General features: G+C 42.1%; 1 protein-coding gene across 2 annotated transcripts in view; it reads left to right on the top strand.

Annotated features, from left to right (window-relative positions):
• The window catches only part of LOC141139289 (24-hydroxycholesterol 7-alpha-hydroxylase-like), a 224,264-nt gene that overhangs the window by 38,620 nt on the left and 171,020 nt on the right, over positions 1 to 14,624 (top strand). For both annotated transcript variants that reach the window (XM_073625254.1, XM_073625253.1), the window contains exons 2-3: positions 4,217 to 4,352; positions 8,373 to 8,547. In XM_073625254.1, coding sequence (XP_073481355.1) covers positions 4,217 to 4,352; positions 8,373 to 8,547 — 311 coding nt within the window. The remainder of the gene's footprint in view (positions 1 to 4,216; positions 4,353 to 8,372; positions 8,548 to 14,624) is intronic.

Here is a 14,624-nt window from a genome sequence, read left to right as displayed (position 1 = left end):
ATATGATGGGCAGGCGGCGGGGCTCTCGTTCTGGCAGGGCATCATAAGACGCCCTCGCCTTCCCTACCCACCAGGGGGTGCACGCGCGCCGCCGGTGGCAATCGCGCACGCCCGCCGTGTCACTGGGCACCCGATGCGCGTGCCCGACACACGCGATTACTCGGTAACACGGCAGGACATGGATCTGTGTATGTAAACACACAGATCCACGTCCTGTCAGGGAGGAGAGGAGACTGATGTGTGTTCTCAGTATAGAGCAACACCGATCGATCTCCTCCCCTTGTGAGTCCCCTCCCCCTTCAGTTAGAAACATTCCCTAGGAAAACAGTTAACCCCTCGATCACCCCTTAGTGTTAACCCCTTCCCTGCCAGTCACATTTATACAGTAATCAGTGCATTTTTATAGCACGGATCGCTGTATAAATGTGACTGGTCCCAAAAATGTGTCCGCCGCAATATCGCAGTCACAATAAAAATCGCAGATCGCCGCCATTACTAGTAAAAAAATAAATAAATAAAAGTGCTATAAATCTATCCCCTATTTTGTAGATGCTATAACTTTTGTGCAAACCAATCAATATACGCTTATTGCGATTTTTTTTTTTTTTTTTTTACCAAAAATATGTAGAAGAATACATATCTGCCTAAACTGAGGAGAAAATTTGTTTAAAAAAAAAAAATTGGATATTTATTATAACAAAAAGTAAAAAATATTGTGTTTTTTTTCAAACTTGTCCCTCTTCTTTTGTTTATAGCGCAAAAAATAAAAACTGCAGATGTGATCAAATACCACCAAGATAATGCTCTATTTGTGGGGAAAAAATAATAAAAATTTCATTTGGGTACAGTGTTGTATGACCGCGCAATTGTCATTCAAAGTGTGACAGTGCTGAAAGCTGAAAAATGGCTTGGGCAGGAAGGGGGTGAAAATGCACTGTATTGAGATGGTTAAGTACTGTGACTGTATTTAGCAGTCTTCTTCCTTCTTTCTTCTTTGCATCTTTCTGTCTTTCTTTTTGCCTTTTGTGTCTTTATTTCTGTCTTTCCATCTTCTCCCAGCTTTAACTTTTTCTCTATGAGGCTCTTAAGTGTCTTATATTTTTAGCTATAAGCGTAGTCTCATTAGCATATTGAAGAGTGTTGATGTTTCTTCCACCAATTTAAATAAAAACCCTTTTTATGAGTTTTATTATATGCTGATAAATGGGCAGTGCATGGAAAAAGTATTTTCTTATTTCTTTTACACATAATAGTTTTTAAATAGTTTACTGTATGCAAACCTGTTGGGGAAGAGGGGCTAGAATGGACATTATATTGGGCGATGGGGGCCAGGCGATTCCTTTTTTTAACTGTAAATTCAAACTGCAGTTCTTATTCAGAAAACAAAAACCTTGCAAGGTCAAAAACATACATTGAAAGGATACATGACATTGCATATTTTTACCATCTGAGACCATTCTAGCACAGCTGCTACAATCAAAATATAGAAATGTTGAAAGGAATGCCAGATCAAAACCGAATGAAAGAGTTCAAGATCATTTTAATTGTTGGTAAAGTCACCAAGAGAATGGGCTGCAACTAATGATGATATACATATCTGTTCACTAGGGATGGGCTTTATGTTCGGGTCAAACATGATTTCAACTCGAACATTGGCTGTTCACCGAATAGAGAACAATTTGGGGTGTTCGCGGCAAATTCGAAAGCCGCACAACACCTTTTAAACGTCTAAATCAAAAGTGCTTATTTTAAAGGCTTATATGCAAGTTATTGTCATAAAAAGTGTTTGGGGACCTGGGTCCTGAACCAGGGAACATGTATCGGTGCAAAAAGAAGTTTTAAAAACGGTAATTTTTTTCAGGAGCAGTGATTTTAATAAAGCTTAAAGTGAAACAATAAAAATAAAATATTCCTTTAAATTTAGTACCTGGGGGGTGTCTATAGTATGCCTGTAAAGTGGCGCTTTTTTCCCGTGTTGAGAATAGTCTGACAGCAAAATTACATTTCTAAAGGGAAAAAAATGTCATGAAGTAATAGCGGCTATAGTGAATTGTCTATGGGAGAAATCAAAAGTGCTAATTTTAAGGGTTAATATGCAAGTTATTGTCATAAAAAGTGTTTAGGGACCTGGGTCCTGCCCCAGGGGACATGTATCAGTGCAAAAAAAAGTTTTAAAAATGGCCGTTTTTTTCGGGAGCAGTGATTTTAAAAATGCTTAAAGTGAAACATTAAAAGTAAAATATTCCTTTAAATTTCGTACCTGGGGGGTGTCTATAGTATGCCTGTAAAGTGGCACATGTTTCCCGTGTTTAGAACAGTCCGAGTGCAAAATGACATTTCTAAAGGAAAAAAAGTAATTTAAAAGTACTAGCGCTAGCGCCGTCTATAATGAATTGTCGGTCCGGCAATACACATAAAAGTTCATTGATAAAAATGGCATGGGATTACCCCACAGGGGAACCCCGAACCAAAATTTAAAAAAAAAATGCGTGGGGGTCCCCCCAAATTCCATACCAGGCCCTTCAGGTCTGGTATGGATTTTAAGGGGAACCCCGCACCAAAATTTTTTTTTAAAATGGCGTGGGGTTCCCCCTCAAAATCCATACTGGATTTTAAGGGGAACCCCGCGCCAAAATGTAAAAAAAAATGGCGTTGGGTCCCCCCAAAAAATCCATACCAGACCCTTATCCAAGCACGCAACCTGGCAGACTGCAGGAAAAGAGGGGTGGCGAGAGAGCGCCCCCCTCCTGAACCAGACCACATGCCCTCAACATTGGGAGGGTGCTTTGGGGTAGCGGCCCCCCCAAAGCACCTTGTCCCCATGTTGATGGGGAGAAGGGCCTAATCCCCACAATCCTTGCCTGGTGGTTGTGGGGGTCTGTGGGTGGGGGGCTTATCAGAATCTGGAAGCCCCCTTTAACAAGGGGACCCCCAGATCCCGGCCCCCCCATGTGAATTGGTAATGGGGTACAAATGTACCCCTACCATTTCACAAAAAAGTGTCAAAAAGGTTAAAAAAAAAGACAAGAGACGGTTTTTGACAATTCCTTTATTCATTTCTTCTTCTTTCCCGGCTTCTTCTTCCATCTTCTTTCTTCTGGTCTTCCTTCGGTGTTCTTCTTCTTCCTCCATCTTCTTCTTCCCCCGCTTCTTCTTCCAGTCTTCCCGTCCGGCATCTTCCTTCGGCTTCTTCATCGCTTCTTCCTCTGCACGATCCGCCTCAGTGGGAGTCTTCCGCTAGGTGACAGTTCTTATATAATGGAGGGTGGGGCCACCTGGTGACCCCGCCCCCTCTGACACACGGGGACTTCCCTATGGCTTTCCCCGTGTTGTCACCTGTTTGTGACTCCGTTTTGGGGGGCCGCTACCCCAAAGCACCCTCCCAATGTTGAGGACATGTGGCCTGGTACAGTTCAGGAGGGGGGGGGCGCTCCCCCCACCCTTTTCCTACAGCCTGGCAGGTTGCGTGCTCCGATAAGGGTCTGTTATGGATTTTTGGGGGGACCCCACGCCATTTTTTAAAATTATGAAGATTATGAAAGTTTGGAACAGATTGTATGTAGTAACGACTGATCCGAAAGCTTTACTTTTGTCCGCTGAGTAGACTTGTGCTCTGTGAAGACACAGCAACCCATCAGAAGACCAGGAAGTTGACCGCTCATTGGCATGTACCATTCGGTGCAAAGAGAAAAAACACTTCAAGCTGATAATCAAGTTTTAATTAAGAAAAGGATCTGGTACTAAAAAAATGTTATAATTTCTAATTTAAAAAAAAGGTTCTGTTAGTATGATCATTTTACTACATGTAGAGGAAACATATTCCCTAGTCTGATATTAATAGTAGTACGCTTTTAGGTACTTTTATTTATGAAAAGTCAATAAGTGTGTCATGTGTAGCCCTACCCCCGCAGGAGCCATTTGGTAATTTGGGTTCTCTGTTCTGTGCCTGTACTCCAAGAACACCCTTGGCCCCTCTGACACACCTGGTTGATTGAAAGTTACTGCAAGCACTTATAAGAACACAAGTATAGATACTTTTTAACTTAGCTGTGAATTAACACTTGGAAATAGTCGCAAGACCTCAATGTATTGATGCGGGTTAGCATATCATTTCAGTGATTGCGTGAAGAGTTCCTGCAAATTGTTATAACTTGTTCATCATAGCTAATTACCTGACTACACATATTTCATGAATCATCTCCACACTGTCTTTCAGCATGGACCAGTCTTTACCGTAGTGTGTGTAGGCAACCGAATGACCTTTGTCAGTGGAGACGAAGGAATGTCTGTCTTCTTCAAATCCAAGCAAGTGAACTTTTCACAGGCTCTGCAAAAACCTCTTCAGCACACAGGTAAACACCAACAAATACTAGCAGCTCAAATGTTCTTTATACCTTCCTGAGTTATACCATCCAGATCCAGAGAACATTCTAGGTGCATCAAAATAAAAGTCTTTAGGGCCTGTGACGATGGGTTTCAGATTTGTGTGATGTCATTTTTAGTTCATTAAGATATTTCACTGACAGGTGCGTTGAACTGCAATTTGTTGTCCTTTTGGTTTTGCATTCTCATAGACTTGCATTAAATTGCAAACCTGTCTGACGCCAACAAAAGCCTATTGGCACAGTTTTTAAATTTATTTTTAGTAAACAGCCATATCCTAAAGGGCCGTACACAGGGGCCGAACATCAGGAGCCATCAGTCAGTTCAAACCAGCCGACATTTGTCCTGTGTGTACTGCAGCTGGTCCAACAGAAGCCGGCCATTCCGCCGGCTTCTGTTGAAGAAGTATGACCGAAAATGGTCTGCCGGTCAGCATCCAATCAGCATTCTCAGCCGATGGCTGAGAGCATTGATCTGTGTTTTTAGCGGGGAGGGGTGTCCCCCTGTCAGAACACGATTGCTCGGCGGGAAAGATCGCTTTACTGACATTGCATAGTTAGTACAGCGGCTCCTACCGAGCTGTCCATTTCTGGGTTGAAAAAAAAAAACTAATAGTATGTTCTATGCTTTAGTGGAAAAGCCCGTCCCCACCAACATGCTGTAGATACAATGGCTTGCTCTCTGTTTGGAAGCAGTGGTCTCTCTGTGGATGTCCTTCTGCTGAGTCTGATCTTTAGCTTTGCAATCAGAAAATGTCATGCTCCCTGCTGATTGGAGAACTCTAGGGCCCCTACAGACAGACCACTTTTTCCTGGAACGAGAACAATGGGAAAGTAGGGTTTGGGCAAAGTTGCACCACTAGCAAATAACCCAAGGTGAGACCAACCTTATAAGTAGATCTTTAGACAGAATTACACAGTGTACAGGACACTGGGAAGGTGTCCCGGATAGCGGGTACATTTCCCCGATATTTGAGTTGTGGTGCCTTTAAGGGGGACAGTTGCAGAGCCTTTGCGGTACTCAGGGGTTCTCACGAATTGCAGGGTGAGGTGTCCCAGGTTAAGTTTGGCTGGAGGGGACTGACTTCCAGGACTCTATAGATTGCTAAATTTATATTAGGGACTCAGGATTTCAGAGATTCAAAGAGACTTTGGGAGGGTGGGAAAGAACCTTCAAACCCTGACTACCAGGATTTTGGTCCCAAAGGAGTTGAGTCCCAGGAGAGGGAGGCTTGAAAGGCAGCAGAGGAAAATCGGCACCTGTGTCAGAGAAGTGAGTGGAAGAGAGAGACTCCCAAACCATGTAGCAAGTGGGAACACTCAGACAAGCTGAGACACAGTCCGCTAACAGGATTTGGAGCTGTCTTTTTGCTTAGCCGTGATTAAAATAAATGAACTGTTTTGCTTTCACCAAACTGGCTGGCAGTCATTCCAGAGCTACCTCCAGGTTGCAACAGGTATACAGTAGATATACGAGTAAGAGTATACAACTCTGGGAACACAAGGCAATCAGGTCAGGATGCTCAGATGAGGTCCAGGTACATAGATCAGAATTCACAAATCAGGGATCCAGACATACAGTACATATAGATTAGAATGCTCAAATCAGGTCCAGATACAGTATATAGCTACAGTATACAGGTCAAGATACTTAGATCAGGTTCAGACCTTATGCTCAGATCTTATGTGTTCTCTTGCCCACCCACTGCCAGTTCACTGTGATGGAGTAAATTGGGCAAATAGCAAGGATTTCAGACAAAAGCTATTGGTGACCCACCTCCTACCTTTTTGCACAGTGCGCAGGGATGGTTTTACCAAATAAGGCCTCAAATGAAACTCCACCAAAAAACATTTCATTAATTTTGTGCAGACTGGAAGAACGTTACTCTACCAGGATTTGATTGCAGTACAGTGCCTTGAAAAAGTATTCACGCCCCTTGAAATTTTCCACATTTTGTCATGTTACAACCAGAAATGTAAGTGCATTTTATTGGGATTTTATGTGATAGACCAACATAAAGTGACACATAATTGTGAAGTGGAAGAAAAATAATGAACAGTGTTCAAACATTTTTTTACAAATAAATATATGAAAAGTGTGGCGTGCATTTGTATTCAGCCCACCTGAGTCAATACTTTGTAGAACCACCTTTTGCTGCAATTACAGCTGCAAGTCTTTTTGGGGATGTCTCTACCAGCTTTGCACATCTAGAGAGTGAAATTTTTGCCCATTCTTTGCAAAATAGCTCAAGCTCTGTCAGATTGGATGGAGAGCATCTGTGAACAGCACTTTTCAAGTCTTGCCACAGATTCTTATTTGGATTAAAGTCTGGACTTTGACTGGGCCATTCTAACACATGAATATGCTTTGATCTAAACCATTCCATTGTAGCTCTGCCTGTATGTTTAGGGTTGTTCTGCTTGAGGGTGAATCTCTGACCCAGTCTCAACTCTTTTGCAGACTCTAACAGTTTTTCTTCTAAGATTATTCTGTATTTGGCTCCATCCATCTTCCCATTAACTCTGACCAGTTTCCCTGTCCCTGCTGAAGAAAAGCATCCCCACAACATAATGCTGCCACCACCGAGTTTCACGGTGGGGATGGTGTGTTCAGGGTAATGTGCAATGTTAGTTTTCCACCGCACATAGCGTTTTGCTTTTAGGCCAAAAAGTAAAATTTTGGTCTCATCTGACCAGAGCACCTTCTTCCACATGTTTGCTGTGTCCTCCACATGGCTTTTTACAAATTGCAAACAAAACTTCTTATGGCTTTCTTTCAACAATGGCTTTCTCCGTGCCACTCTTCCATAAAGGCCACATTTGTGGAGTGCACGATTAATAGTTGTCCTATGGACAGATTCTCCCACTTGAGTTGTGGATCTCTGCAGCTCCTCCAGAGTTACCATGGGCCTCTTGGCTGTTTCTCTGAACGCTCTCCTTGCCCGGGCCGGCAGTTTAGGTGGACGGCCATGTCTTGGTAGGTTTTCAGCTGTGCCATACTCTTTCCATTTTCAGATGATGGATTGATCAGTGCTCCGTGAGATGTTCAAAGCTTGGGATATTTTTTTATATCCTAACCCCGTTTTAAACTGCTCGACAGCTTTATCCCTGACCTGTCTGGTGTGTTCCTTGGCCTTCATGTTGCTGTTTGTTCACTAAGGTTCTCTGACAAACCTCTGAGGGCTTCACAGAGCAGCTATATTAATACTGAGATTAAATTATACACAGGTGGACTCTATTTACTAATTAGGTGACTTCTGAGGGCAATTGGTTCCACTAGATTTTAGTTAGGGGTATCAGAGTAAAGGGGGCTGAACACAAATGCACGCCACACTTTTCACATATTTATTTGTAAAAAAATGTAAAAGCCATTTATCATTTTCCTTCCACTTCACAATTATGTGTCTATCACATAAAATCCCAATAAAATACATTTACATTTTTGGTTGTAACATGACAATATGTTGAAAATTTCAGAGATGTGAATATTTTTTCAAGGCACTGTATGTGTCCCTGTTGAGGAATTTTCCTTCACTTTTGTTCCAGTGACATATGGGGCATCGATGTGAGCTGGACTTAGTGTTCCGCATCTATGGAAAGTATTCTCATCCTTCAGGAAATCCTCTAGGGTCTTCTGCCTGGCTCTCCAGTGGATTGTCCATAGGAAGATTGGACTCCAGAGAGGAGAAACAAGTCTTCACTTTCTGTCTTGTCTCCAATGCAGGAAGTAAAGGTAAATCTCATTAATGGGGGCACAGACAACAATAAGTGCTTATCAAAAGTTCCAGCTTTTCATCTATCAATCTAATGTAAAAAGGACATTTTTGAGTGCCACAATTTCCAGCTTAGGTCCACTCCAGTAATATGAGTTTTTTTTATTTTTATTTCTTTTTGTATTTTTACCATTTCCTGCCACTGAAACTCTCTTAAGCTATTTTGCTGTACAAGCAAATAATCATTGCATCATCTATCTTTCTCCAAACCAAACAGCGTCCATTGGAGAGGAAAGCTTCAACAAGTCACATAATGACATCATGAAAATGTCGGCATTTAGGCTGTCAGGTAACAGACTGAATGCGCATATCACCCAATTGTGCAGTGAGTTTTCCTCGCATCTGGACCAGCTGAGCTCACAGGGCACCATGGAACTCTACAACCTGGTGAGGTAAGAGAACTAACCTAAGGTTCCTGGTATGGAGAATTTATGTACCTTTTATGTACCTGTGACCTGTATAAATGTTAAGGACTGCAAGTTGACTGTGTTTATATATTCACAGAACTACGAGGTGACTTTTTTTAGATAAATCTAAGTCATCTACGGAGCTCTGCCTTATCTGGAATAATGCATAAGATCATTTTTTTAATAACAAGGTTGGTATTTATTGAGAAGAAATCATATAACAATGTACAATCATACAATAATTGTCTAGGAATAATTCAAAGATGGGCAGAGAAAACATCCTGATAAAATTTAACATCACAATTCAAGTAAAGTTACTGACTACTTCCATTATTCATATAGTAATTTTAAGACAATACACACTGTCCAAGCTGTAGGGGGAGGGGGTGCAGTAACCCCAGATGCCCATCGCACTACCACTGGAGGTATTACCCTAGCTCTATTCGCGGCAGGAGGATTAAAACTGTTCAGTCCAGGGTGACCAGATCCATTCAAATTTCTGAGGGCATCCTCTGTTGGTGTAGGTCATCTTATACATAGGTAGTATAGCATTTATGGAGGAGTTCCATGAGTCCACTGTCGGGGGGGATTGGAAGGCCCATTTCTTTAGTATTTCTTTTTTGGCATAAAATAGCACTAAGGAGATAAGCAGCTTAGTTTATCGGGGCCTTTGGTCGACCTCATGAATGCCCAACAGGGCCAATTTGGGGGACACCGGGAGTGACAGTTGGAGACGGATATTTATGCTTTCAAAAACCTCTGCCCAAAATATTATAACCAGAGGACAGGACCAGAACATATGCATATAGGAACTATCGGGGGATTCACATCTGGGGCAATTTGATGACCTATGAGGGTAGATCTGATACAGCCTTCCAGGTGTGTAATAGACTCGATGAATAAATTTGGTTTGCATTAATTTATCTCTAGAGGATATCACGAGTTTAGACCCTTCCTCAAAGCACTCTTCCCAGGCCTCCTTATCTAAACTAGGGATGTCAGCCTGCCACTTTTCCCACAAAGCGTTCATTTTAGGTGAGTCCACCCCTAGTAGTGCGAGGTATAATGTGGATAGCATTTTCTTAAGCGATTCCTGCGCCAGGATTTCCTCTATAGGATCCGCTTTCAAGCTTATAGGCTGGGGGAATTGGGCTCTAGCAGCATGCCGCAGATGATAATATCTAAATATCATTCTTGCTGAGAGCCCAAACTTCCCTGCTAAGTCCCGGAAGGAGAGTAACACCCCGAAGTGGACAACATCCTGGAGGACCTTGATCCCATAACAGGTCCACAATTGTGGGTCCGGTATCATCTTAAAGTGAGGGAGAGAGGGGTTTCCCCACAAACGGGCAAAAAGGGGAGTAGTGGTGGGGGCGTATGAACCGTTTTCTAGCGACTTTCCAGACTTTGTGGGTCACCCTAGTGGGACCCGGGAGTGAAGGATAGGCAGTAGGGCCTCTATATACCAGATTCCCTAACTCTTTGAGAGATCCCAGAATAGCTGCCTCCAAGTAAGTGGCCGCATTCGTCCGAGACTGCTCAAACCACCATCTTACAGTGACCAATATTGCTGCCCAATAATACACTAGTAGGTTGGGCAACGCAAGTCGCCCACAGCACAACGGGAGCTGTAAGGTTGATCTAGCCAACCTGGGGGGAGATCACTTCCATAAAAAGGAACCCATACATACATTGAGTTCTTTGAAGAATGAATTAGGGAACCATACCGGACAATTCCGAAAAATATAATAAAATCTAGGTAGATGTAGCATTTTAATACATTTATACGGCCCAGTAGATTAAGTGGCAACTCCCTCCACCTGGTACAATGTTTTCTAAGTTTCATGACGAAAGGCTTGGAGGTGCCTGGTCACCATAATCCCTAAGTATTTAAATTCCTCTACCCAGAGCAGCGGCATCTGCGACGCCGCAACTCTAGCCTGAGGGTCTATCGGAAATATGATAGATTTGGTCCAGTTAATCTTAACACCAGAAAAGTGCCCAAATTCGTTGAAAGTCTCTAATGCTGCTTGCAATGATGCTCCAGCATCCTGCAAGTATAACAATGCATCATTAGCATATAAAGACATTTTCTCCTCCAGAGGGCCAACCCTGAGCCCCTTTTTATTACATGACTCCCAGATCAGGATTACCAGCGGTTCGAGTGCCAAAGCAAACAGGCTGGGTGAGAACGGCAACCCTGCCTGGTGCCCCTCTGGAGGAAAAAAAAGTCTGAAAGAGTATCATTAGTACGGATCCTAGCTCTGGGGGACTTATAGAGCATACCCAACCATTTAAGGAACTTAGGGCAAAATACAAATCGCTTCAAGATCTCCCATAAATATTCCCATTCAACGGAATCAAAAGATTTTTCCGCATCTAAAGAAGCTATGATTCTAGTACCACCATTATCGTGAGAGGCGTCCAGGTTAAGAAACAGTCTGCAGCTATTGATATTTGTGCCCTTTCCGGGCATGAACCCCATCTGATCCTGATGGACCCGATCTTCAATCACCGTGGCCAATCTATGAGCCAAAATTTTAGCCAGCAGCTTGGCGTCAGCGTTGATCAAAGAGATGGGCCTGTATGAGGCACATTCCTCGGGGTCCTTCCCGGGCTTGGGCACCATTACCACCACTGCCTCGGACATAGAGTCTGGTAGATATCCCAAAGTGGAGAACTGTGAGAAGAGGGAGGCTATTCTGGGGCCAACATCTCCTGATACACCGAGTAAAACTCTATGGGTATGCCATCCGGACCAGGGGCCTTGCTTGCCTGCATGCAGCTTATGGCCACCTGCACCTCCTCCAGGGAAATGTCCTCTTTTAAAGCCTTACTTTTATCTGCGTCTAGTGTAGGAAATGGGATCAAGTCCAAGTAGTCAGCTAAGTCATCTGCAGAGTAAGTCACTTTTGAAGAATAGGTCTTGGTAGAATTGTAGAAACCTAGTGCCTATCATCTCAGGCGTGGTCAACAGTGTGCCACCTGTGTCCTTCAGCATGCCCACATGTGTCATCGCATATAGGCCTTTGGCCAACCAGGCCAGTAGCCTTCCATTTTTGTCCCCATATTCGAAAACCCTTTGGGCACTGGCTAACATGGATTTTTTTAGTGAGGTCAACCCTAAGCAGAGATAATTCCCTCATTGTATGTTGCCAAGAGACATAATTATTAGAATTTGGGGTTAGTACATATAATTTTTCCTTTTCCTGAGCTTGTTCTTCCAACTGCCTGAGAGACTGTTCAGACCCTCTCTTTTTAGCTGTGATTTTTTTAATGTATTCTCCTCTCAGCCAAGCCTTAAATGCATCCCAAAGTATCAGAGGCCCAGAGGAGTCCACATTACTCAGCCAGAAGTTACATAATACCTCCGGCATAGCCTCCTGGATCTCTGGGTACATAATCCAGTATTTGGATAGTCTCCATATTCTCTGACCCCCAGATGGAGTTGCCCGGACCGTCGCCATGAATGGGGCATGATCCGAGATCCCTCGAGAGAGAATCTCAGTGGATCCCACCTCTCGCAACAGTTCTGGAGAGGCAAAGGCCATGTCAATGCGGGACAAAGTCCGATACGTGGTAGAGAGACAGGTAAACTGGGCGTCAGAGGGATGAAAATGACGCCAGAGATACACCAGCTGGAAAGATGATGCCCAATGGGATAAACCTGTGGGGGTGGGGGGCGAGGGCTGGAGTCTATCAAACTCATTGGACATAACTGAGTTAAAGTCCCCCACAATAAGAACCCTGCTCACATCATACTGTGTAACCACTTGCATTAGTGTGTGGAGAAAGGTAATATCAGCAGGGGGAGGCAGATATACTCCTACTATTATGTACGGGGATCCAGTTATTAATGCATGGATTAGAACGTACCTGCCCCCGGATCCGTCCTAACTGCAAGGAGCTGGAAAGACAAGGATCTGTGCACCAGAACACTTACCCCTCTGGCATAGTTAGAGTAGGAAGCATGATAATGGGCACAGACCCATGCTCTTTTTAAACTCGGGACCCTCGACCCCACCAAGTGGGTCTCCTGCAGGATACATATCTTGGGATTATGCTGCTGTATGTATTTAAAAACTAAAGATCTTTTAATTGCAGAATTAAGGCCTCTAAGATTCCAAGATAACACTGTAAGGTTAACCATATTGCCCAAACCAGCATAAATAAAGGATAACAGTCTGTCGTGAGACTCTGGATTCCCCTGCAGGCGTGTAACGCCCTGTTGTGGATTCATGAAGAAATACATTTTATATTTACTGGCAGAATTATTAGGGTTGCTTAGGCCTAAAAAATAGATAAACTATGATATTGCTCTCTTGAAGCCAGTTAAAACAAGATTGATGAACTGAGTCTTTGTGAGTTCAGATGTTTTCCAAGTTTTCAATGGATCAAATGTTTTCTACATACTGTGTTGAAACAGAATTGCAGGAACAATAAGGTCTCATTTCACAAAACAAAGAAGATGTGTACCTGTCTGTGGTTTGTAAATAAAAGCGATAGATATAGCCATACAGAAAAAAAAGACTATTCGGATTGATATCACATGGAAACAACCCTCGTATAGCATAACCCATTGTGCGAGTGAGGAATTGTTTAAATAGCTAACACCTTGGTTAACACAACTCATTGTGTAGATTTTAGGAATTGTGGACACAGCTAAACTATCTAAACGTCCATTGAAACTAAGTTCAATTCAACACATGGTGGGAAAGATTTGAAGTTTGTGCAAGTCAGAAATATTTTAAAAGTACCTATATGGTTATTATATGTAATTTGAATTATGTATGATATTGTAGATCACAGATATGATTATAATTAGTATCTACTGACCTAATAACTTTGTTATAAGGTAAAAATATGAAAGTGTGATTTTATTAGTAGAAGTGTTTTAAGAAACTAATTAGTATTATGAAAAACATATAAGTTTGATTATAACTATATAAGACTGTAGCCTATGTTTAGATAAACAAATATTCATTGGATATACCAGAATTATACATGTATCCATATAGATAATCATTTGATGTGATATTGATTAATATATATAACATGTGTCTTTCATAGATAGACTAGTTTTTATAGATATAACCAGTGATTTTAAATTAGACCGGTTACCAGAATACTTAAAGGTATATATTCTTCTCACCAAGATACAAACAAATACATATTATGAAAATTGAACATTTTATTTAAAAGATAGTTCAGAACACATTTTCTGCTCTCAGACAGGCCTAGTGGTTGAAGGTGATATTACCTAAAACTCACGGAACTCCCTGGGAGGTAAATGATTAGGTTTTGCTTAACCAATAGAAAAGAAGCCATACCTTTTGGGCAGAACTTAATTTTATGATCTCATTGTCTGAGATGGTATTTAGAAGCAAGAAAGATGCCATGGAGGGAGAAGTTCAGGGACCCACCCTGACACACAGACTCAGGGACACACCCTGAGGGGGGACACTGGGTGATATACACACTCCCAGAGAGACTGACACTCATGCACCATGCATGAATACATATTTTAACATCCATGAAGATTCCTGAACCCTGATCCTTGGAACTCGGAGGTCGCAAGAAGTAAATCCTCTTTAAGAGTATCCATTTTTGAAAGCCTACGGCAGCCATCTTAACTCTGGTAACCAGCTATTAGTAACAGTAGCCACTTTGGAATGGGTAATTATGCCATGTTGACTTTTTCTTGTATGTTCTCTAAAATATTGAATTATTGAATGTTATACAATTGATAATCGTTCTCCCGAATCGATAACCGCCTTTGTAGATTTTTCTCTAAAGATTTAATTTTTCATTGTATTTTTCTTTTTTGCATAGTTCCACTCTTATTGACAACACATACGTCTAATTTATTTCACATTGTTAACCACTTACCTGCAGTATAGTAATGGTTGGACATGTGAAATACAGATGATCTGTTTAATTGTCATTTTCACAAGGTTACTGATTCTACCGAGAAGTTATCATGGTGGTATTATGTCTAAGGGACTGCACTCTCAATTTTGCAAGTGTTTTTATTGATTTTCAAGACGTTCATGTAACTCAAT

Source organism: Aquarana catesbeiana, linkage group LG04 (assembly GCF_042186555.1).
Source record: "Aquarana catesbeiana isolate 2022-GZ linkage group LG04, ASM4218655v1, whole genome shotgun sequence".
In the NCBI taxonomy this organism is placed as follows: Eukaryota; Metazoa; Chordata; class Amphibia; order Anura; family Ranidae; genus Aquarana; species Aquarana catesbeiana.
The sequence above is the reverse complement of the archived record's forward strand: the minus strand, read 5'-3'. Positions and strand labels throughout refer to the sequence as shown.